This window comes from Xylocopa sonorina, chromosome 8, assembly GCF_050948175.1.
Source record: "Xylocopa sonorina isolate GNS202 chromosome 8, iyXylSono1_principal, whole genome shotgun sequence".
Taxonomy (NCBI): Eukaryota; Metazoa; Arthropoda; class Insecta; order Hymenoptera; family Apidae; genus Xylocopa; species Xylocopa sonorina.
In genome coordinates, this window is record NC_135200.1 from 8,157,077 (window position 1) to 8,179,872 (window position 22,796).

At 28.9% G+C, this 22,796-nt stretch overlaps 6 protein-coding genes across 13 annotated transcripts in view; 3 read left to right on the plus strand and 3 right to left on the minus strand.

Annotated features, from left to right (window-relative positions):
* The window catches only part of LOC143426063 (HEAT repeat-containing protein 6), a 94,235-nt gene extending 88,764 nt beyond the window's left edge, over window positions 1-5,471 (plus strand). The window contains exons 2-13 of one of the 4 annotated variants that reach the window (XM_076899185.1): window positions 732-1,002; window positions 1,110-1,358; window positions 1,456-1,689; window positions 1,786-2,611; window positions 2,843-3,126; window positions 3,300-3,641; window positions 3,775-4,022; window positions 4,162-4,381; window positions 4,543-4,620; window positions 4,709-4,915; window positions 4,989-5,105; window positions 5,240-5,471. In XM_076899185.1, the coding sequence (XP_076755300.1) occupies window positions 832-1,002; window positions 1,110-1,358; window positions 1,456-1,689; window positions 1,786-2,611; window positions 2,843-3,126; window positions 3,300-3,641; window positions 3,775-4,022; window positions 4,162-4,381; window positions 4,543-4,620; window positions 4,709-4,915; window positions 4,989-5,105; window positions 5,240-5,410 (3,147 nt within the window). In that variant the 5' untranslated portion in view covers window positions 732-831 and the 3' untranslated portion in view covers window positions 5,411-5,471. Of the gene's footprint in view, window positions 1-572; window positions 1,003-1,109; window positions 1,359-1,455; window positions 1,690-1,785; window positions 2,612-2,842; window positions 3,127-3,299; window positions 3,642-3,774; window positions 4,023-4,161; window positions 4,382-4,542; window positions 4,621-4,703; window positions 4,916-4,988; window positions 5,106-5,239 lie in introns of those variants that run through there. The other 3 variants (XM_076899184.1, XM_076899186.1, XM_076899187.1) reach the window with 3 other exon arrangements.
* Window positions 5,472-5,689: 218 nt separating this feature from the next.
* LOC143425851 (uncharacterized) lies at window positions 5,690-6,817 on the minus strand. Its single transcript, XM_076898894.1, has 3 exons — window positions 6,668-6,817; window positions 6,278-6,457; window positions 5,690-6,166 (listed from the first exon to the last, which is right to left on the minus strand). Exons 1-3 carry the CDS (start codon window positions 6,764-6,766, stop codon window positions 5,699-5,701), a joined length of 747 nt encoding a protein of 248 aa, XP_076755009.1. The 5' UTR covers window positions 6,767-6,817; the 3' UTR covers window positions 5,690-5,698.
* A 522-nt stretch (window positions 6,818-7,339) lies between these two features.
* LOC143425815 (E3 ubiquitin-protein ligase RNF25) lies at window positions 7,340-9,828 on the plus strand. The gene is made up of 6 exons (XM_076898846.1): window positions 7,340-7,624; window positions 7,701-7,772; window positions 8,455-8,695; window positions 8,918-9,136; window positions 9,212-9,523; window positions 9,652-9,828. Exons 1-6 carry the CDS (start codon window positions 7,599-7,601, stop codon window positions 9,826-9,828), a joined length of 1,047 nt encoding a protein of 348 aa, XP_076754961.1. The 5' UTR covers window positions 7,340-7,598.
* On the minus strand, window positions 9,735-14,787 carry LOC143425814 (uncharacterized). Of its 3 annotated transcripts, XR_013102079.1 has the most exons (6): window positions 14,629-14,787; window positions 13,037-14,332; window positions 12,887-12,946; window positions 12,558-12,805; window positions 9,955-10,086; window positions 9,735-9,873 (listed from the first exon to the last, which is right to left on the minus strand). XR_013102079.1 is itself a non-coding variant. In XM_076898844.1 (4 exons), the coding sequence occupies exons 2-4, from the start codon at window positions 14,219-14,221 to the stop codon at window positions 12,557-12,559; spliced, it is 1,494 nt and encodes a 497-aa protein (XP_076754959.1). In that variant the 5' UTR covers window positions 14,222-14,332; window positions 14,629-14,786; the 3' UTR covers window positions 12,373-12,556. The 3 variants fall into 3 exon arrangements, 2 of the variants coding, with proteins under 2 accessions (XP_076754959.1, XP_076754960.1); XM_076898844.1 differs by lacking the exons at window positions 9,735-9,873; window positions 9,955-10,086 and having other exon boundaries at window positions 12,373-12,805; window positions 14,629-14,786; XM_076898845.1 differs by lacking the exons at window positions 9,735-9,873; window positions 9,955-10,086; window positions 14,629-14,787 and having other exon boundaries at window positions 12,373-12,805; window positions 13,037-14,395.
* A 479-nt stretch (window positions 14,788-15,266) lies between these two features.
* Dock (SH2/SH3 adaptor protein dock) lies at window positions 15,267-19,639 on the plus strand. Of its 2 annotated transcripts, XM_076898945.1 has the most exons (4): window positions 15,267-15,409; window positions 16,703-16,935; window positions 17,806-18,743; window positions 18,839-19,639. In XM_076898945.1, exons 2-4 carry the CDS (start codon window positions 16,917-16,919, stop codon window positions 19,058-19,060), a joined length of 1,179 nt encoding a protein of 392 aa, XP_076755060.1. In that variant the 5' UTR covers window positions 15,267-15,409; window positions 16,703-16,916; the 3' UTR covers window positions 19,061-19,639. The 2 variants fall into 2 exon arrangements, with proteins under 2 accessions (XP_076755060.1, XP_076755061.1); XM_076898946.1 differs by lacking the exon at window positions 16,703-16,935 and having other exon boundaries at window positions 15,270-15,409.
* Window positions 19,640-19,915: 276 nt separating this feature from the next.
* Window positions 19,916-22,751, minus strand: Drongo (Arf GTPase activating protein drongo). 2 transcript variants are annotated; one of them, XM_076899190.1, is made up of 6 exons: window positions 22,454-22,751; window positions 21,019-21,539; window positions 20,734-20,928; window positions 20,465-20,644; window positions 20,273-20,391; window positions 19,916-20,200 (listed from the first exon to the last, which is right to left on the minus strand). In XM_076899190.1, the coding sequence occupies exons 1-6, from the start codon at window positions 22,618-22,620 to the stop codon at window positions 20,129-20,131; spliced, it is 1,254 nt and encodes a 417-aa protein (XP_076755305.1). In that variant the 5' UTR covers window positions 22,621-22,751; the 3' UTR covers window positions 19,916-20,128. The 2 variants fall into 2 exon arrangements, with proteins under 2 accessions (XP_076755305.1, XP_076755306.1); XM_076899191.1 differs by having other exon boundaries at window positions 19,916-20,190; window positions 22,454-22,750.
* Window positions 22,752-22,796: the final 45 nt, after the last annotated feature.

Sequence of the window (22,796 nt, forward strand, 5' to 3'; positions counted from 1 at the left end):
AACTTGTAGGACAAAAATCACAACTGATATATAGAATTCTAAATTTTATTTTTGATCCTAATGTACATACCTTTAATTTAATATATATGTCACATGTAATTTGATAATTACATTACACACAGTTACAGTTTCTGTTTCACCACCATACTGATATTACGTAGTCTTATTCTATGTTGAATCGGTAACATTGCGAGTGATACCGACACGGTATATAGACGCTTATGTCTTTAAGCCATGAATAAAAAGATACATTGGGTAACAGATATAACCTAACAGTCGATAAATAAGCTTGCGAATATGCCTCAAAAACAGAGACCCGCCTTATCAACACAATGAGACGACATTGACACGTATAATTACTGCACATCCTGTAGGTGCCACAAATGTCTTCCGCTCCGTTCCCATATCTCATTGGCTAAGTTATCCCCCACTCCTTAGATATAAGTCATAGGTTGTACCAACTTCTTCTGAAAAAATTTAACAATATTCTGATTAATAACAATTCAAATACATTAATACAGAAAAGTAGTTGTTAATGTATAAATTCTTAGTTTCATTATGATAAAATTTAAAGTCTACATGTCATTAATTTATCCAAAAGGATAATATAGATATCTTCTATATTTAAACTAAATAAATTTAAGAATGTATAAATACCAATGTGGTATTCTCATCGGTGGTATAAATCGTTGTGTCCATCTTACCAAAAATGGCAATTGACCACAATTTAGTCAGAGTTCATTCTTGAGAACTAACATTTTATGTCGCAACGATACATATTGTTCACCAGTATGCCGTCCAGTAATATTTAACAGAGTACAGGACAAAAAGATGGCTTCTTCGAATATTGATTGTCTAAATTACACAACAAAATTTGATTTTACAGTAGAAAAACTACTTGTCTTGACAAAGAAAAGTGAGAATGAAACAAAGTTGATAAACGGTCACCTTTGTAATCTTAATGATCTCGATTATCGATATGTTACAATTTTAAATAATGATGTAAGTTTATCTAAGTAATTAATCTTTTTAATATTGTTATGTAGTTAGAATTGTTAATTTAATGTAAAATATAAAGATTGTTGTCTCATTGTTTAATAATATTACAGGTAATACAATTGCTAATTAAGCAATTATGTATTATCATTACACCTGTGGAAACTTCTTTGGTTCAAAATTTTTGTAAATTTTTAACTACTTTATTCCAAAGCAATGTAAGACTTAAAGAGGAAACATTTATGTATACTATGGAATGGACCATAAAAGTTTTAGAATTTGCTTCACCGATTACTCATAACAATGTACTTATAGTCCTAAAAAGTATATTAATAAGTGAACAATTTGATAGTATCAATCATGTAAGCATAAACTTTCTTAAAATAATACTTAATTTTATATTGTAATAGTTGAAATATGCTATAAATGTATAATGTTCAAAATAGTATATATTTACAGTATTTAAAATTATTACTTGAAGACAATCAGTTGCTAAAAAAGTATTTAATTCCATCCAATGAGCAATGGTCAGAAAATCATTATCATGCGATCAATTATTTGGAAGGTATTTTAGTCATTTGTGGCAATGGAACTTCCATAGCCAATGAATACATATGTATGATCAAAAATATTGCTCTAAATATTGTTTCTTCATCCTTTTATTCAAATGGTAACAAATTTTATTATACTAAAGTAAGTAATATATAGGTATATATTTTATATTTGGTGCAAAATATAATTCTTAAGGAATTTATTATTATTTAATGAATTTATTAATTAAATTTTCAGATTTTATGCTCATGCTTACATATTTTACATATTATAACAACCAAAAAACTATTACCACATTCCATTGATTTTATGGGTGAAATTTTGGGAGTGGTCCAAGCATTTTTGTTTTATGGTATCAAAGACTATTCGCCTGTGAAACCGCAACTACTTCATCCAGCAGTGATGAATCTTCCAGAACAAGTTCATGTAATTCCAAAGTGTAAAAACTTGAAGAATCATAAAGCAAAATTAAGAAAGCAACCTGCTAAAAAGATTGTTACTGAAGTTAAAAATCATGTTATACCAGAGTGCATAGGTACCAGTATATATTCAAGTGATTCAGATACCTCAGATACTGAAAGTAGTAATTCTGCTCTTATGGATGCTAAAGTAAGACTAGAAACTGTATACTTGTTACAAGCAATAATTGAACATTCACAAAATCGTGACATATTTGGATTTTGGTCACAAGTTGTTGCAACTGGATCACGTAACGATGCAAGAGTATTAACTAGAAGCATTTTAAAAGAACCTGTATCTAAAGTGAAACAACATATGCTAAGTACCCTAAGAGAATTATTGATAGATGCTAAACCTTTCTTAATGCATGCAGAAGATGTTCATCATATGTCTTTTATTACCTTTTTTGGTACAGTTTCTTTAATGATCAAAGAATTACATTTTACATTATCCTTAATACTAAATGGTGAAACAAATGTAGCAGTTTTAACTCATAGTTTAAAGTGTGCCACTGCATTAATCCAAGGCACACCATATACACGTCTTAAACCAGGACTTGCTACAAAATTAATGAGAAATTGTAGACCATACATATTTCACAAAGGTATTTGTATTGCTAATATTATTAACGAGTTCTGCTAGTTTTACGTAAAGATATTTTAGGCCAAGGCAGGCCTTATTACAATTTTGTATTCACAATTAATTTTCAAAACAAAATTATCTATATATAATGTAGAAACCAGCAGAACACTTTTACTCATGTAACATATATATTTCTAAAAGCATGTATCTTCTAAAAAGAATGAAAAGTATTTATTTATTGTATGCTTCATAGATCCAACAATTCGTGTTGCTGCACTATCTGCATTTGAAGCTATTGCTTCTTGTGATCCAATAACTCCAGAGATATTTGAAATACTTGCAAAAAGCTCAACTGTAAATGTTGAATTAGATCAACTGCATCTAAATATTTCAATTAGCGACAATACAGAAGAAGAAGAAGAAATAGATATTGAAGATCTCAAAAATAATTTGATAAATGACTATGATGATAACTTATTTAAAGAAACAAACATGTGTTTCTTAGTTTACGTTTGTTTGGAAAATATATCAAACAAGGTATACTTATATCTCTATACAGATGAGGTCTATTTAATTGTCAGTTATATATAGCAACTGTTAAAAAAGAGTTAAAGAGCAAGAAACTAGTAAAAACATAGTAATACAATTTATGAGCGATGCACTATTGATTGATTGTTTTGGAAAATAAATAATAGTTTATATGGTTACAGGCAATGTGTACACCTGTTCGTCTTCAGTCTTTAAAATTAATAGGTAGAATGGCATTTAGTGCTGGAAGCCTTATATTTTCACATACAGAACTGATTACAACAACTTTAGCAACAGTTACAGAAGATTCTGAAATACAAGTAGTATTACATACTTGTCGGGCTCTAGAAATCATGGCTGGTTGCTTCATGAGTACCGATTCAGAGGACAACAATGCCTTAATATTTTGGAATATTATATTTGATCCAATAACACTACTTCTACAGCATCCACAAACAATAATAAAAGAAGCTGCATGCGATTGTTTAGGCAGCATTAATTCTACTGTTTTTTCCCAACTTCAAGTGAGTATCTATTTGTACCATTTTGGAAAAACTTTTTCATAAATGGATGAAAAAAAATAATTGTGTCTGATATTATTGTATTATAATCTCAATGTACAATATTGTACCTATTTTTATGAACATTGTTTTATAGAGACAAAAAGCAGTTGTGATTATTACAGTATTGTTTGGTGCAGTACGTGATAAGGAAAGTGCTGTAAGAGCTGCAGGATTACGAGCATTAGGAATGCTAGTTACATTACCTGCATTAAAAGAGGAAACTGGATTTTTAATGGATTTGGCTGATATAGTTTGTTTAACTGCTGATGATCAAAATCTTGGTGTTCGTATTAAAGGAGCATGGGCATTAGCCAATTTGTGTAATTGCCTTTCTAAAGAAAAGTAAATATATTAAATATATAAGTAATATTTTCTGGGTCCTATGCTCTGTATTTTTTCAAATAATATATTAATATATTTATATTTATACAGCTATAAAACATCTTTTTATTTTGAATACAAAATAGTCTTTCCTTTACAGAGATTATGAGGACGTAGAACCTATTTCTTTAGAGGTACTGCTACCAAAAATTTATCAGGTTAGTATTAAAGCCTCTAAAGACAATGATAAAGTAAAATGTAATGGTGTTCGAGCTCTTGGAAGTATTCTATACTTGTGTCCTAACAAGCATATATTGAAAGACACATTATCAGGGTTGGAAGCTCTTATAAATTGTGCTACTACTGGAAATGATATGAAGGTAAATATAAAAATATCATAAAATATTGTAATAGGGACTTAATATATTTTATAATTTAAAAAATGTAAAATCAATTTTTTTTGAATTATATTTTCAATTGTTTATATTTTAATTGCTTTTATTAACTTTTTAATATATTTTTTATTATATATGCATTAAAGGTACGTTGGAATGCATGTCGAGCTCTGGGACTAGTTTTAAGCAACAATCCAGATAATATGTTGCATCCTACTTGGCGAGTGCGTAATAAATAGTATAAACGCTTTTACTTTTATTACCCTTTCAACTTTTTATTGTAATTAATACAATTTTATTGTTTTAGTATAGGATCAAGTGTTTCCTGCATTATGCAACTTAATTTGCCATAGCCCGAACTTTAAAGTGCGTACTAACGCAGCATGGGCATTATATTCTTGTAATTCATATGGTAAATACATTGTGATTCTATGGAAGAGCCTTATTTTAGCATTTGAAAATTCTCAACATGTACCAAGTTACATCGAATATCCTCATCGTGATGCACTCATTCAACAAGTAATTAAAATTACTACTAAACATACAATTTAAAACTATATATCTATCAATATCATTGTCATGTATCTTTCAGCTGTGTCTTACTCTTAGTCATGTGGCTGCTTGTACTGAAACGTCCGATTTGCAAAACCTTTGGATAGAAATAAGTGAACATGTAGATGATATTTCTAACTGCATGAGGCAGTTTCAGGTATGATTTATTGTACTATTGTTTACTGTTGTACTTTATTTTACAATATGTGATTCTGTAAAATAATTTAACTCAAAAATATTCATTACATTCTAATAAATTTACATATGTTAGATGTACTATTTATGTTTTAGGAAACTATTGTGCCCGAAAAAATGGGAGATTTAATAAAAGCAAAATCTCAGTTAGAAAAATATGTGAAAAATGCTCCACTACAGGAAGAACGAAAAATTGCGCAAGCTTTATCCAATATTTTTCAAAGAACTAAACGATATGACAATTTAGATGGTACTATTTTAACATAACGTAACAATGTACAGTTTATAATAATAAATAAAATATATCTTAAAGATCTAAAGTTCTTACAATGTTTTTACAATTTCGGTAAATCGTTCATTAATTCATAAATGTCCATAACTCTTAACAGTATTTGAGTTCGAGGATTATGTGTACACATTATGTAAGTGTACATATTTAAAAAATATATGTACAAAATACTACAAAAAGACATTTATAAACTTGCAGAAGTGTCAATTAAATCACTTATAATTATGTCTAATGATCCTGTTCTGATTCCATTTTACCTACCTTTGTTAAGAAGCTGAATCATTCATATTTGTACAAATCTTTTCAGAATCATCATTTTTGTTCTTACTTATATTAATAGGATAATTTGATGGTTCAGATAGACTATCCAATATTTTACTAACAATATCAGAATTATTCTCTTTACTGCAATTGATGTCTGAATGCAATTTATTTTGATCTATGTTATTTTTCTCTGGATCTGTTAAGTCTGATATATTCTTAACTTTCTTCTTAAAAGTATCCTCTAAATCATGATCATTTTTATCACTTGTCTCCTCTTCATCCGAACTTTCTTCGCTTGAATTACTGTTTTCATTTTTGTTATGTTCTTTTACATCTTTAATTTTCATTCGTTTCTTTTGTTTCCATTTCTGTTTTTTTCTTAATCTCTTTGCCCTTTTCTTTGCAGTTATTTCTTCAGCTATTCTTTTATTTTCTGTAATTTTCCTGTGATATTCCTCATCTAAGAGTTCCTAATGTAAACATTACAAACACGTATTTATATTATTGAAAATTATTCATTCCAAAATACACTGTAGAATTAAGTACCCTAAACTATTACTGTATTATATATATGCATATACCTTGTGACCTTTTTCTTGAATAAACTTCTGCCTTGCATACTCTTTACGTCTCAAATGCCTATACACATGAAATTCTCCACTACCAGCGCCAGCACTACTACCCATTACATTACGAACAAATTCTGGTACTGTGGGTGTATTCTTAGGTTTCGGTCGTTCTGGTAATATAATAGGCTTTTCCTGTTGCAAAAAAAAAAACAATGTGTATTTTATTATTTATGTATCAAATTCATCTTTCAATGAGACAGTCTCTCTAAAGGTACCAAAATGAGTAATTGAAATAATCTTTCATGTATTATTATCATGATACCAATCTTAACTTGTTATTAAAAGTGATGAATAAAAATAAGTAAAAAATTATGTATTTGCTAATCTACTCAATATATTTACCGGATTTTTCATTAATTTTTGAAGTTTTAATCGCTGCAAATCAATCGCTGTTTTTGCAACGACAGGTTTTTCTTCTTCTTTGTCTTTATTCTCCGGCATAATAGTATACTATTATACAAAGAAGAAGTCACTTCAAATCTATTATTTCCTCTTTTTACAATAAAATTCGCACAATTATTAAATTGCAGGAATGAAAGGTTATGTATAAGATAATAGTATTGAATACATACAACACAAAATCGTTATATTCAACTACTTATATCGATATCAAGGGTAACTATACATATATCAATACTTGTTGACATATTCTCTGTAGATCATTTATACTAAATATTTTTCTAACTTTTACAAATGTATTTATTTGTAACAAATGTTCTGTTACTTATTGGTAATGTACCAAAACAATTCTGACCATTTTCTGCCAGTTCTTAACTTTGTATTTTTATAAGTTGTAGATACATTCGTACATAGGTATTTATTACATGCGTATGTAGTACATATCTATATAGGTATGTGTACATATATTCAGAAAGTCAATATTAATAATATACTGAAAACTGATGACAAATTTTCATTATTATATGGTGAGATGAAAAATAAAGATCTTAAATACAGTATATATATTTGCAACATTTTATAATTAATTTAAAGGAATAAATAATGAATACGACTTCGAAGATGCAGCTCAGAGTGTCGCCTCTTATTGTTTTCTCCTCTTTGGCAGTAAGTTGCCAATATATATATATATATATATATATATAATTTTTAAGCGGTTCAGTTGGTAACTATAATAGTAGCAGAAGGCTTTCAATATTGACGCACATTGACGCTTATTGAGACTCCTGTAATCGTTGAAGACTGAAAAGATTCTGCTGTCAAATTCGAAATAATTTTCATAGAACAAATTATATTATTGTAAATTCTAAAAACAATGTCAGATACAGTAATAGATGAAAGGTAATTTTTACAAAGTCTTACGTTAAATGTTTCCAACGAATGTACAGTTTCTTAATTATATATCAAAATATTTTAGAGTAACCGATGAAATTGAAGCACTCAAAGCAATTTTACTTGACGATGAGTTAAATATTAAAGAAAATGATAGGTAAGTTTTTCTTTCAAAGAGTATAATACTTGTAACCTAAAAATATTGAATGAATTGTCATTTTAAGATTTGAGAAAAAACTACAAAAGTATTCAATAAATTACTATTAGAAAATTTTTTACAGCAATTAATGCAGAATTAATAATGAAATTTAATGTTTTCAAAGTTTATAGTTTTAAATATATGCTATACGTAATACATTTAAGTTTTGATACTACAAAGTACTAATTGACAATTTAAAATGTTAAATATTTGCTAGTGCTGTTCAAGTTGAAAATACATTTTAATTTTGTATGACAAAACTTATTTCACATTAGTTATACCAAATTTGATCAAGCTAGTACTTATATTGTATATCTTTTATAGTTTTAATTATAAATTTATCATATCAGCCAAATGTTCAATAACTATTTATTTATGAAATAATTTTCATTATGCCTCTTGATTTGTTCCCTATTTTGTTCACAGAATCATATTTTAATATTCTTTTCATCAATTGTTAAACATCTTATATGTATATATAGTTAAAAATAAGCAAGGAATACAATAAAAATAAATTCCATTTTATATTATTTATAAATACGACAAATAAGAATATCTAAAGTAATAAATATATATTTTTAAATCTAATTTATTATATATATTTTTATGAACATGTTATGGAAGATCAGTGTTTTTCTAGGGGTGAACCAGAATGTATTGAAACTGTATTATTTCCTTCAACTGGTGAAGATTCACAATCCCAGTATGTTTGTGTGACATTAATAGTTCAGTTACCTATGGGATATCCTGATGTATCACCTACTATTAGTCTCAGAAATCCTAGAGGTTTAGATGAAGATACAGTGAGGCTTATGCAATCAGATGCGGAAGCAAAATGTAAAGATTTTATAGGCCAACCAGTTATGTTTGAACTTATTGAGGTATATATAATATATTTTGAATTATTGATGCATTATTAAATAAAGAGCAAAATATGTAACAATTTTCTTGAGGTCTATATTATCTGCAAATGAAGTGATATGTACATTATTTGCAAATAATATATTTAAATTTGGTTTTATTAGCTATTAAATATATCTTCTATTTTGTTGTTGTTAGTGATGTTATATATAATACTTAATAATATGATATTATTATAACAGTTAATAAGGGAGCACCTTACAAGAAGTAATCTTCCAACAGATCAGTGTGCCATATGCTTATATGGTTTTCGAGAAGGAGATGAATTTACAAAAACAGAATGTTATCATTATTTCCATTCACACTGTTTAGCAACACATGTAGCTGCTGCAGAACGATATTATAGAGAAGAACAAGAAAAATTGCCACAATGGCAACAAGATACCACTAATAAATTTCAGGTATATTATTGAATTTTGCAATATATTTCACATTTAATATTTCTATTACAACATATATTAAGCAAATTTTTTTAGGCTATATGCCCTGTTTGTCGAGAATCCATTAACTGTGATGTAGAGAGTTTATGGTCTGCTCCACCTCCAATTGATGTTGAAGCTGCTACAGATTTCTCAGTAACTGCGGAATTAAGAGAATTGCAAAAACAAATGGCAGCATTGTTTTTAAGACAACAACAAAGAGGTGGTATAATTGATCTAGAAGCTGAAGGAGTAAAAACATTAGTTAGAACAGAAGATGAGGCTGGTGCTACAACTGAAGGATTCAATCCACCAGGAACCAGTTTAAATGCATATGCAAATCAAAATATGCAGTCTGTTAATCAAATGGTATGTACATATATTTATCATGTTGTTATATTGTGTATGTATATTTTGTGTGCGAGTGTGTGTGTGTGTACTAATATAAAGAATATCATTTTATATGAAATTGTTTAATTGTAAATGTTTTCCTTTAGCAAATACCACAATCAAAACAATCTTCGCACCAAACACAGAACCATGCTCACTATCAGTCAAGACATCATAATTACCATGGACATAATAATCATGGTCATCGTAACAGAGGTCGTGGACGAGCTCACTATCGTCGCCAGTTTGACAGAGTTAGGCAGACAGAATCTACTCCCAGATGACAATGGGTTCGAGATAAATTATTTACTGTCTGGTCTCCTATTTTGCTAAATGTATACAGTAATATGAATAGCATTAGTAACACAATTATGAATATATTATATAATAATTGTTTAATTTCAAATTACTTTTACATGGTAAAGTTATAGGTATCATTATTCAGCAACATTCCTGTTGTAATGAAGTATAAGATGGGATGTATTGAAACTTCCAAGGACTGTCTGTATGTAGACTGAAGCCATGGTGCTCTTTTAAACGATCTGCAGTTGTACAAAGTTAATTTTTTTCACTTTTTTTTTAAATACAAAGATGTACACAGAGCTGTAAGTACAATAGCATGAACAAGCAAGAAAAGGAAAAAATGCGTAATCAAAATATTACAGTAACAAATATTTTATAGCAGTAATTTAAAATTTAATGATCTCAACCATCATAAATATAACTATTAACGTAAACGTAATTCAAAGTTATTGAACAGTTTTTACAATCGTTTTGAAATGAATTTCACAATTTACAATACTTATTTCTATACAAAAATTTATTAATATTATAGATCGTGATATATATAACAGAGCAGACATGGATCAGTGTGTTTAAACAGATATTTATTCCTTTGAAAGGAATCGAAAATTTAGTTCTTGCTCTATGCATACATTCAGAAGCAATGTAAATCTTTAGAAAAAGTATGTAATGCTATTATATATCAAGTTTAACATATGAAATATACCTTTCAAGAGTTAAGAACCTTGATTTAATGCATGAATCAACCACTATTTCTGAAAGAACACTGTTCAATAAGCTACGTAAAAACCATTGCACATTAATATGTTTTCAATGCAAATTATTTTCTGCATATATATAAATATATATATTCGCGCAAATATCTTTGACTCATATAATTTATTTGTATTTTGTTTTCTTAATTTTATTTCAAATGTGTTGTGTGTGTTAAGAAAATATTTATTGTAAATATTTCTTTATTTTCTGCAAAAAAGGAGGTTCTATTAATAGGTAAAAAAACTTCCTTCTAATTGTGATATCTATAAAAGGATTAACTAGTATAGTATAAGAATTGAAAAAAAAAATAAAAAAAACATTAGATGATTCAATATTCCAATAAATTAAGACATTAATTTTATTGTAATGATATGAAATTCTTTGCAAAAAATAATACGTTTATCACATTATAAACTATATTATTGAAACTAGTATGATCTCTACAAATAAAGTAGAAAATGCTTTTATCAAAGATAAAATATACTAGCACTTACAAAATTTGATATATTAATTACTATCTATTTTTTTTGTAATATATATTAAGTAATGTAAAATAATATGCATTAAATTAACATGAATTGCTTTTATTTAAAAAGAAAAGAACATGTTTTAATAAAAAAATGGTTTAAATGTAAATTGTGGTAAAATCATTTATATTATATTTTATTTCAAATATTATACTTCATCTAGTCCAATATAAAATACTTGTAATGATATAAAAATTTGCTTCTGTAGGAACTTTTTAACTTAGGTCTGATTTAATATTTTTATTACATTAAATAAAGATGTAAATACTTTTATATTCTTACTCAATTCGCATTTTTATATGTATTCATTATACAGAAAATAAATAAAATAGTACTAATAAATTAAACATTTTTCTGAAAGCTGTGCTTAAAAGAATGTTTTTATTTTTAATATAATATTAACTTTGCACAATATTTATTTGTATGTAAAGAAACTTATTTAATTTAACATATCTATTGTTAACATATCTAAAGAAAGACTTTGCTTTTCACTATATATGATGTTTGATATTATATTTTATCTGTGATATTTTTGGAAAGAAAACTATAGTTCAACTTTCACTGTATATGTATATATACATGAATATTTATATTAAATATTAAAACCTGATAGTCCAATATGTGTTTATAATTATAGGAATTTTCCAATCTTGGTACTCATTTCTACTAATGTAATAAAAACATTCGGTAGAAAAACAGTATCCTAGACTGCAGTAATGTTCAGTAAATATTAATTATAATAAAGGAAAAATATTTTCCATTAATAAAGTATAATGTACGGCTAACACATTAAAATGGAATTAATTTGTTTGAATACTTTTCAGTTTTACTCTTTCCACATTAAAATAAAAGTACACTACTGAAGTAACTACTGTGAATTCGCGGATTAACATACACATATGATACACATACATATGTATATAAGTATCTATACAATAAAGACAGTCTGATATCTATTATTTAATGCCAAAGCTTCGAATAAATTAAATATCATCAAAGAATGAGCATTATTTACCACTTCCTATCACTCTCAAATTTAAAACTTAAAGAGAAAAAAAGACAACTAAATATTTGTTTGAATTAATACAAATATTTTAATGTAAAAAGAATAATTATAAATTATAATGTTATTTAATAATACATAAGAAATACCAAAATAATTTGTTGTTTTTATTATATTATGCCTTTAAAATTCTTGAACAATGTCTTCATTTTTTTAAAGATTCAAAATGTACATTGAAGTTAGAATTTCGATAAAATATTTATACACATAAACTTTGAATTAATTACATTTCGTAATAATTAGAGAATTAATAAGTTAATATATTTACAATTTATCCTTAATGAATATAATAGAAATTTAATAACCCGTTCCTACCCTTTAAAATGATTTAAAATAAATAGTAATTAATAAAGTAATTATATACTATACAGTCCACTGTTCCTTTAATTTGTTCAGTTTAAATTTCAAATGTTCAAGTTCCGTTTGTAGTGGCTTACAAAAGTCTTTACTTTGCAATAAAACGTTAGAAGCTGTATCTAATAATACTGGATTAATTAATCTAGGTGATGGAATGTCTAAAGAAACAGAACTAATGATGCTATTATCACCATATCCTTCGTCAATATTTTCATCTGAATTTTTTGTTAGTGCCTTCAATTGTTCTTTTAAATCCTAGACATAAAGATATTTAGTATTAGACTACTTGATGTAGTGTAACAAAATATACAAGTACACTCTAAGAATAAGCGTTACCTTATTTCTCATTAAAACCTGTTTTAAACACTCTTGTAAAGAAACCTCCACTTTACTTTTCTGAAATGAGTAAATATGAAATGATTACATGTAATTTCTTCACAAAATTTTTCTAATTTTAAATAAATATCATAAAATAGTGTTCTATACCATATTGTTTAAATGGCCCTTCAATTGGGTGTTATGTAGTTTACTTTCTAAACTTTTAACTTTTCGCTTTTCTTGCCGAAGTTTCCTAATTAAAGTAGTGTTAGTATCACGTAATAACGTTTTTAAGTGCTTATTTTCACTTATCACATCTTGCATTGAATTCAATTTTTCTTCTGCTTCTACATTTTTTGATTTTAGAAGCTTATACTGAGCAATCATTTTTGTTAACTGCAAACGTAGTTGAAAGATTGCATTTTCTATCTGACTTTGTTCCTGTTTGGAAGAAAACAGAGTGGTCTGCAATGTTTCATTTTCAGATTTCAGTTTTTGTATCTCAAGCTGTGTTTTACGTGCAGCATCTGTGGCTTGATTTCTTTCAGCTTCACATTTCTGTATACTTTCCTCCATAGTTGTGATTAATATGTGCTGCTTAGCCAAAGCATTTTCCATCAATGCCTTGGAAACTTCGTTACTTAAGAGACGTTTCTCTAATGATTTTAGCTCTGCCTTCGTACCGCGCAACTCATCTTCTGTTAATTCTAATTTTGTAGAATAAACATCTGGGGAACTAGATGTACTGGTATCTAACGTTTCCAAAATACTGTTTGGTTGCTTTTGCGTTTTTAAAGTTTGTACCTCGCATTCCAAATGTTGCTTTTCTTTCTGATGTTTTTGAAGAAGTTCTGTATAATCCGTGTTCAATTGCTTATACTTTACATTTATATTTGCTATCGTTTGTTGCCTCTTGTGCAAAATTCCTTGATAAGTATCAATTTCCAATTGTAAAGTTTTCTTGCTGGCCTGTAATCCATGCACTTGAGATTGATACCACTTTGCAGATGCTTCAGAAGCATCCAGCCGATTATTTACATCCGTTAAATTGTTTTGTAATTTTTGTTTCTCTTGAAGTACCAATTGCATTTCCACATACAACTCTGCTATCTTCCCTTTAAGACCTTCGTTAGCTGCAATTCTGGCATTAAGCTCAATACGCATATTGTCCAAATCCATTCTGAGTCGCTCATTGTCTAATTCTAATAACGCAACACGTTTTGATAATTCTATATTTGAAACATCAGGCGTTGATAAGTGCCCAATATGAAACTCGTCACTCATTAATTGAAGGGAATCTGTAGATGTAGCAGAGTTTAAATCCTCTTTAAATGAATCAGATAAACTGCCCATTTTAAATTATATAATAATTTAATGTAATCGGCATACAAAACTTCTTCAGAATTTTTTTTTTCTTTTTCATTAAGTGCAACATATATAAATAGATATACGCATCACAAATAACTGTAATTTTACAATATTAAAATGTATTATTTCATTATACTGTCAATTTTGTATTTGCTTTTATTTTTGGTAAAATATGTTTGTTATACATATGTCATTTTGTAAAATTTATACATATATATATATATATATATATATAGATGTATATATTTTCTTCCCGAAATATTACATTAATAAATATAATTAAGAATACTGAGCATAATATATACAATTGTATACAATGACTTATATATCTTTATTTATTTAAATGTCACTTGACAGTCTATATTTAGTGGAAACATGTCTACTAGGCGTACCTGTGTCATGTTGGAACACAAATCTTAAATGTAGATCTTAGAACACATACACTTTGTGGAAAGAGCATAACTGTTACGATGCAACTTCATGAGAACGAACATTGCAATGATATATAATTCCTGTGCGACCATTATTCGTTGTTCCTCATTCTCGTTTCGTCTACAAATGTGCGAATAATATTTATTGTAATAAAATAGGAGGAAATAAAAATCTAACCTATCGATTGTAGGATGAAACGCATCGAAATAATTATTCATGTATCCGATATCACGGCGCCAGTGTCGCTTCGGGTATATATACATACTTAGAAATCCAGAGAAACGATAATCTCAGTAGTGCGCATGGTCGTTGAACGTCTTTGGATTAAGGGTGGGTCTGTTCTTTTTGCTGGAGGGGTCGTGTAAACGAATCCCGAGTACATACGTATAACAAATAAAGAATAGAGCGATATCTACGCAGGTCTAGTTTACGTCCAGCACGAAGAAAGATTAACATCGTCGAGGGAAGTGTTTTAATTAACAATTTAGTGTCCGATGCTTGTCGAGGGCCTAACAGTGAGCAAAACTTCATGGCGGACGGAGTTCTCTACAATTTGTGCTATTTTTCCCTAATTTCCAGGTCCCCCCTTTTCGTTCGACCCGATTCCCCATAAAGATTCAATCCCCTATACGCGCTAGTCGCTCCCGTTCATGGCTGCGGCCCGGGGTGGGGGAAAACAAGCTGTATAACGACGTAAAATTTCGAAGCTTATATGCAGGAATATGTCAAGTTTAAAAATCGGTAAGTTACTATCTATTTGCCATTTACATTAATTCATATCATTCGTTTTATGAGGAACAAGATAAGCGGCTGGAGAGTTGACTCGCGCTAGTTGTTGCCCCTTTGCATCCAACACGCTTCTATACTTTGCTTTCGTAGTATGGTAGGCAAGAAGGCATCGAACGTACTTTGTATACGTGCTTCGAGAGTTACCCGACTCTTCTTCAAGAATTGCGCGAAGGGGATCGAGAATTAATTGTCCGAAATCTTGTGTACGCATTCTGCCGCGTATGTAAATAATTCCCGATGTGCGGCACGTTCGCGTGTTTTATTCGATCATCGCTTCTGACGTTTGCCGAATTTTATACCGTATAAACTATAGTTAAAATAGTAATACATTTATTTCTCTTGTTCTCAGTTCACTTTCCTCTTTTATCTAAGCTTTTTCTGTGCGTTCGTATCTTCTAATTGAATATAAGTTGTTAAATAATGTCTCGCATTTCTTTCATTCACAGATGTTTTGTTTTTCTCTACATTTTAATTCAGCTAATATGATTTAAATAATTATTTCATATTTTATATATCTTTCTTTCTCTTTTAGGTATATATATATATACATATATACAACTTGCATACATGTATGTATATATATATACGTATATAGCTTAATGATATATTGTAGTTAGCATGAATGTTTATTAATCTTGTCTTTATCAATCTATATCATCTTTTGTCTTTATTAAACTACATTAAGAAATATATCATTTATATGTTTTTAAACAGTACGTTTAACTTCATGATAAAATAAATTAGCTAATTCTATATTATATTAGTACTAATGATAAATGAAGTATATTTTCTTTTTTTTTACCAATTATTTAAAGAAACTATTAATTTTCAATGAAAAATGTATTCATATTCCTATAAAAATAGTTTGATCAATCTATTCTTATTGTTCAATATTGATCTAATAACTATAACTATTATCTGTATATGTATATACAAGATCACCAGCTCTGTTAGTTATATTGACACAATAAGAATAATTAGTTCTAATAAAATAATGTTATATAGGTTTTTATTTGCCCTTCAGTAATTTCGATCAAGTTATGCACCTTTAAGAAAGAAAACCTTTTGAAAAATAAGTATGTAAAATATAGATGTAACATAATGTTTCTGGGATTTTATATACATATGTTTATTTACTAGGTATATGCACACACACATACATACATACATATAAGTATATATTGAAATATTTTACTTTACGATATATGTCATGTCAAGTTAATGATTGTTTCATTTTCCCTAAAGTGTTGGTAATGCACTTGCTTGCCCTACCCTTGAGAACGATGGACTCTGAGCAAAGAAATCAGCAGGTATATCAACACTAAACAAAAAGCTAAAGAATGAATGCCTGCTGCACTCACGCCGCCGACACAGAACAAGCAGACTTAACATTTACGCAAGTAGTGCGTGAGTAGCAGCTACTCACGCCACACTCAGACGTATATATCTATTTTCGCACATGGCAGCCATGAAGCATGGTACGTTTTATTCTTGTATGCTTTGCTTTGTATGTAAATTTGATTTATAATGGCAATATTCATTATATAGCCTATCAAGAAAGGAAAGTTAAGACATGTATATTTATTATTGAAATATATGATATATTATCACAATATTTACAATTATTTATGTAACTGTGTATGCAGTAATATTTTGTTTTTAACTTTTACTAAGATTAACAAATTGCAGTTTATGATAAACATTAAACTGTTGTATATAATTATTTAAATATATAAATTAATTTATATTTGTTTTAACTATTTCTTCATTTTCAAGTATATATTATATAGATTGTATTTTTTCAAATATTATGTTATTCAAATAATTCAAATATAAATAAATTGTAATTGCAAATATATCTTTTATTGTGTCTCCTTTTCATATTAGTTTATAGCATAATTTTTGATGTACTACTAAAATATATTTACTAATAATAATTATATTCGTAGCTTTCAAATCATCAGTATGATAATTAAAAACTATTTGTGAGTACAACAGTTTGATGCCTTTAATGTATTCTGTAATTTAACAATTAGTTATAATAGATGTTCGATACATTGGAATTTTTATGTTTTCAATCTTGATAATTGTGTTCCTTTCCAACTGTAATTAATATTTTCTTTTAAATACACTCCCTTTGTATTAAATAATATGGTGTGTTCCTAATTATAAATTTCTTATTTTGTCACACAGAATAATCCTAAATTTGAAAGTTAAAACTATTATCAATAAATTGTTTTAATATTCGTCGATACTCATTAAGTATTTAATATATGTATTATGAAAATATAATATTAATTATTGTGTACACAAAAACTAGGAAGAAATTTAATTATGATTACTTTCAGGCAAGACAAGTCAAGACGACGTATGTTATGTTGTCGCCAAATACGACTACGGAGCACAAGGTGCTCAGGAGTTAGATTTACGTAAAAATGAACGTTACTTGCTTCTTGATGATTCTAAACACTGGTGGAGAGTACAAAGTGCGAGAGGCCAAGCTGGCTATGTGCCAAGTAACTATGTCAAGAAAGAAAAACCATCCCTTTTTGATAGTATTAAAAAGAAAGTCAAAAAGGGATCTGGTTCAAAAACTCTGCCATCTAGTAATTCACCATCTAGAGCTGTGGAATCTCCTATTATGGCTAGGCGTTTGCCTGCCGATCCGAGCGAGGCAATAGGCACCGCAGTTGTCAAATATAATTATCAAGCACAACAAGCAGATGAATTATCACTCGTCAAAGGCACTAGAATCTTAATATTAGAAAAGAGCAATGATGGTTGGTGGAGAGGTCAAAGTGGTACGCAAGCAGGCTGGTTTCCATCAAATTATACTCAAGAAGAAGGGGATGCAGATGATACCCTTCATACGTATGCAATGGCAGAAAATGTTCTCGATATTGTTGTGGCACTTTACTCATTTTCTTCCAACAATGATCAAGAACTATCCTTTGAGAAAGGTGATCGTTTAGAAATCCTTGACCGTCCACCGGCAGATCCTGAATGGTATAAAGCAAGAAACAGTCAAGGGCAAATAGGTTTAGTGCCTCGTAATTACCTTCAAGAACTCAGCGAATATTTAACACAACCATATCGTGAAAGAGGAATGACAAGTAGTGAGATTAGTACAGGAGATTCCCTTGAGAGAAGGCCAGACCCTGGTGATAGACCACATCTTGTTGGAAAACCTTGGTACTATGGCAGCATTTCCCGTTCGCAGTGTGACACACTATTGAATCAACATGGTCATGATGGTGACTTTTTAATCAGAGATAGTGAAACTAATGTAAGTATAAATGAAAATAATTAAATTGGTTGTACTTAATAAATCAACAAATGATTAACATTTAAATTATGTATCATAAATATTATGATTTTTAGGTGGGAGATTATTCAGTGTCATTGAAAGCTCCAGGACGTAACAAACACTTTAGGGTACATGTGGAAGGAGCGTTATATTGTATTGGTCAAAGGAAATTCCATACATTAGACCAATTGGTAGATCATTATCAACGAGCGCCTATTTATACTAACAAGCAGGGTGAGAAATTATATTTGGTGCGCCCATTACCAAAAAGCAACCCCAGTAGCAATGGTTGCTAGGTGAATTCGTGCCATGAAACGGTCCATGCGCTTTGGAATGTATCTCTAAGATACGCAATGCCTGCCTAGTAATATCAATATCACACATCTCGTATGTTTATACATAACAATTAATATAATTGATGAACTCGTATATTAGTGTTTCTTGATTGTTTGTCCATTTACACTGATAAATAATTTATTACTCTAAGTAATTGCCACCAACAATTCTTACCATTCATTGGAGCTTCCATACTATTTAGCAAACAAAGCTAAGAGAAACGAAACATTTGTACGGCAGCTATGTGACAATTGACTAGTTGACACAGAAAGCTTCTCTTTATATCCATATGTAATTGTAAAACACAACCGACCATGTTATTACAATTAATAATATATTTATAACTACACGTAATGTAGACTGCAAGTGTAATGATCAAATAACGGTTAATTATCATGCAATTATGACCGGTTAAGTGGATCTCTACTCTGAATCTATTGGTATTGAATTATGACAAAGACTAAGTGTTCATTTGTGATTTTGTATTTATTAGAAATTTTTAAGTAAATAAACTATATTTAAGTGTGCATCACAGGTAACGTGTAGTTTCTTTTCAATTCCTTACTTGTTATGTACACTATTACTATATATTTTTCAAAATCATATTTCGTTTGTAACATGCATTGTATATCAAAATAATGTAATTCAATTAAACATTGTTAAAAAAATGAATATTTTTACTGCTAAACATTCAACATATGTGTGTGCATATTCATTAGCGTTCTTTAAATTAAAAAAGAACTTATTTTTATGCTCTAGCAAATAATTCATAACAGAATCAATGAAGGGATGATTTTGCTAATCATAATACATGATTGGTAACAAATATTAATCTTTATTTAACGTGTATATTATATTCATAAATAAAAGTATTATTTAGTTATATGAATAAGAGAGATTGTGGTGCTCCTGGAGATAAAAGTTAATGGCACTAATTGCCAATAAGGTCACGTATATAAACAATTGCCCTAAACTAAACATACTTTAGGTCTGTATTATTTGTTCGTAATTCCATTAAAAACTTATGCTTACTTAATCATAAGAAAGGATTGTTCGAATTTCTTGTCATGTTGCTCACACCAGAACCGACCTGAAAGAAGCTTATACATTTAGTTACATATATTCGAATGTATTCCTTTTGCTAAGTAAAAATAAAAATAATAAATTCATACCATGAATGGGTTTGCATGATATGCTGGAAGAGTTGGTTGCCACACTTTATTTGTCATTAATTGACTAAACTGAATTACATCTCTGTTACTAGATGATCCAATACCTACCCATTGTGGATCTAAGAACAATTTCCTTAATCTATTTGAAATGTCTAATAGATTATAGTTTCTGTTCTTTAAATAAAGACTTACCATTACTCACAGGAAACTGTACAGGTTTAAAAGGATTAACCGGATTGTATAAAGAGGTATCAATTGATTGCGTATTATTATTAACTACATTAGCTGATGGTTGCCATAAATCACCAGCTGTAAATGGATTTGAAATTACATTCGTAGTTTGATTTCCTGTGCTCCACAATGAATTTGATGCTATAGAAAATTATGGTATGATAATTTTGTAAAATGTTAATAATATCTTTGTATTTAATTATGTTCAGCAATATAAACTGTGCATATACCATTATTAGCATTCCATGTAGATGTATTTAATGTTGTCGTAGTATCATCTTTTACTTGTATTTGTTTCATTAGGGAGTCTAAGTCTTTCAGTGCCGCATAACGATCTTCAGATGGAGGTACATGTGTTCCATTTGCATGCATTGCATTGGTAGAATTTCCTGTAGTCTGACTAAATGGACTTAATGATTCAACGTCTAAATAAAAAATAAAATATGATAGAGAAGTATACTAATTTACATTGTTATAAAAAATAAAAGTTGTTGTAGAATATTCTTTCAATTTACTTGTATTTTTTGGACTATTGAATACAGGATTGTTATCAAAATTGGCAAAGAATGGCTGAGGTACAATTGGTTGACTGAGTTTATTTGTAGGCACCGTAGTAGTAATAAATGGATCAGGAACTTTGCTGAAATCAGCTACAAAATCTGTCGAAAAATTATTAAAATTAACCGACTCAACATTGTTCGTTTTCGGAGCAGATATAGAAGATAACGTTGACGTTCCTGAATGCGGAACTCTTGGAATGTTTGTTTGATTAGATGATTGTGATTTTTTATTCGAGTTTTGATTTGCCATGGACGGATCCAAATAATATCTCTTGAGCTCATATTTTGCACTCATTAGATCTTTCATTTTTTGTTCATCTTTTGTATCTAGAGTCTGAGATGAATTTGGGTTCATCAAGCCTAACCATATCCTTCTGCAGTACTCGTTACCACGTTCCTTTATAAAATCTATTTCCTCCTGCGTAAACGTTGCCATAGAAATAGATTTTACTCTATGCGGTGGTGTCAAGCCCCGCCTGCAATTTTAAATAAACGCACTGACATAAACGTTTTTCTTTGTATAATTTAATCAATGTTTTTGTACAATTTAATTAAACGATTTCCTTCTAATACATATAGGTTAATTAACAAAGACATTAAAATGACTAATATAAATATATACACACACATATATATATATAACAGAATAATAGAAACATTTCAAAATAATTATAATTAATTGCATTAAGTATTAATTCTAGATCTATATAAAGGTAAAAATGCTAAAATTTTAATGAAATTTAATAAACGATTTTCACTGTGTATTTTAAACATTATTACCGATTATAAAGATAATTATAAACAATATTAATTAACAATAAATTGGTAAGTAAGTAGAAAACATTCTTTTTACCAAATATTTTATATAACAAAGTATACATATATTATCACAATGAAACTAGACTAATTATAGTAGAGACTTTATAAAATAGCCATTGGTTTCCTACATATATTATTTATGAGTGTAACATTTGACCATTGATAACAACTACTACGCATAAGGAAAACAATGATACTGATAGTGTATTAACTTCCTGACCGCAAATAAGACCGTTTAATAAGGATCTATAGCCGCCTACATAAATTTACAATAATTCGCTGCATATGTTTTAAGAGAACATACTATTTATCGTCATAAAGAACAGTATTTTATTTCTAATCACGATCGATACAATCTGTCTGTCGAGTTGAAAATGTTGACATTTATCCAGCATTAGTTATAATCGTTTGATCGTGAAATATCATGAAAATTATTTACGGGCTAGATTTAGCCAATTCTGCTTGCAACGTAGAAAAAAAATCGGCGAGCAAAATTGTCGTTACGTCATTTTTTCATGACGAAGAAGACTTGGTACACTTTATTGGCTTCTTACAAGTAACGAGTACTTACAGCATACCAGAACAAGAGGTACAGACGAACGAACCGATTGTCATGTTGACGTAAGTTGGGCCTCGTTGATGGCAATCGAAACATTCTTTATTACCAGGTTGTGAGACCAGCTCGCGTAATATTTTTAAATTCTTCTCATCTTGCTTTCTTTTTGCAGACGCCATCATATACGAGACCACTTTTATAATCCCGAACGGAATAGAGGCACAACTCACTGCTCTCACGCTCTGCTTGCGGAACTGACTCAATTTTCTGTCACGACAATCGTGCGTGTTCCGTAACACATTCTAAAAATGTTTCAGAAGAAAACAGACCAAACACAAAGTATGTTTACAATTATTGT

What these genes read in the sequence shown, in the direction of transcription:
- LOC143425851 (XM_076898894.1), bottom strand. Translation starts at nt 6,766, where the DNA reads ATGCCGGAGAATAAAGACAAAGAAGAAGAAAAACCTGTCGTTGCAAAA. An exon ending in AAAAATTAATGAAAAATCCG is followed by an intron (nt 6,458 to 6,667) that starts GTAAATATATTG and finishes TTTTTGCAACAG; the next exon opens with GAAAAGCCTATTATATTACC. An exon ending in TTCAAGAAAAAGGTCACAAG is followed by an intron (nt 6,167 to 6,277) that starts GTATATGCATAT and finishes TGTTTACATTAG; the next exon opens with GAACTCTTAGATGAGGAATA.
- LOC143425815 (XM_076898846.1), top strand. Translation starts at nt 7,599, where the DNA reads ATGTCAGATACAGTAATAGATGAAAG. An exon ending in GATACAGTAATAGATGAAAG is followed by an intron (nt 7,625 to 7,700) that starts GTAATTTTTACA and finishes AAAATATTTTAG; the next exon opens with AGTAACCGATGAAATTGAAG. An exon ending in TTATGTTTGAACTTATTGAG is followed by an intron (nt 8,696 to 8,917) that starts GTATATATAATA and finishes TTATTATAACAG; the next exon opens with TTAATAAGGGAGCACCTTAC.
- LOC143425814 (XM_076898844.1), bottom strand. Translation starts at nt 14,221, where the DNA reads ATGGGCAGTTTATCTGATTCATTTAAAGAGGATTTAAACTCTGCTACA. An exon ending in AGGGCCATTTAAACAATATG is followed by an intron (nt 12,947 to 13,036) that starts GTATAGAACACT and finishes TACTCATTTCAG; the next exon opens with AAAAGTAAAGTGGAGGTTTC. An exon ending in AGGTTTTAATGAGAAATAAG is followed by an intron (nt 12,806 to 12,886) that starts GTAACGCTTATT and finishes CTTTATGTCTAG; the next exon opens with GATTTAAAAGAACAATTGAA.
- Dock (XM_076898945.1), top strand. An exon ending in TCAGAGATAGTGAAACTAAT is followed by an intron (nt 18,744 to 18,838) that starts GTAAGTATAAAT and finishes TATGATTTTTAG; the next exon opens with GTGGGAGATTATTCAGTGTC.
- Drongo (XM_076899190.1), bottom strand. Translation starts at nt 22,620, where the DNA reads ATGATGGCGTCTGCAAAAAGAAAGCAAGATGAGAAGAATTTAAAAATA. An exon ending in CAATAGTCCAAAAAATACAA is followed by an intron (nt 20,929 to 21,018) that starts GTAAATTGAAAG and finishes TTTTTTATTTAG; the next exon opens with ACGTTGAATCATTAAGTCCA. An exon ending in ACAGTTTCCTGTGAGTAATG is followed by an intron (nt 20,392 to 20,464) that starts GTAAGTCTTTAT and finishes AATTGTTCTTAG; the next exon opens with ATCCACAATGGGTAGGTATT.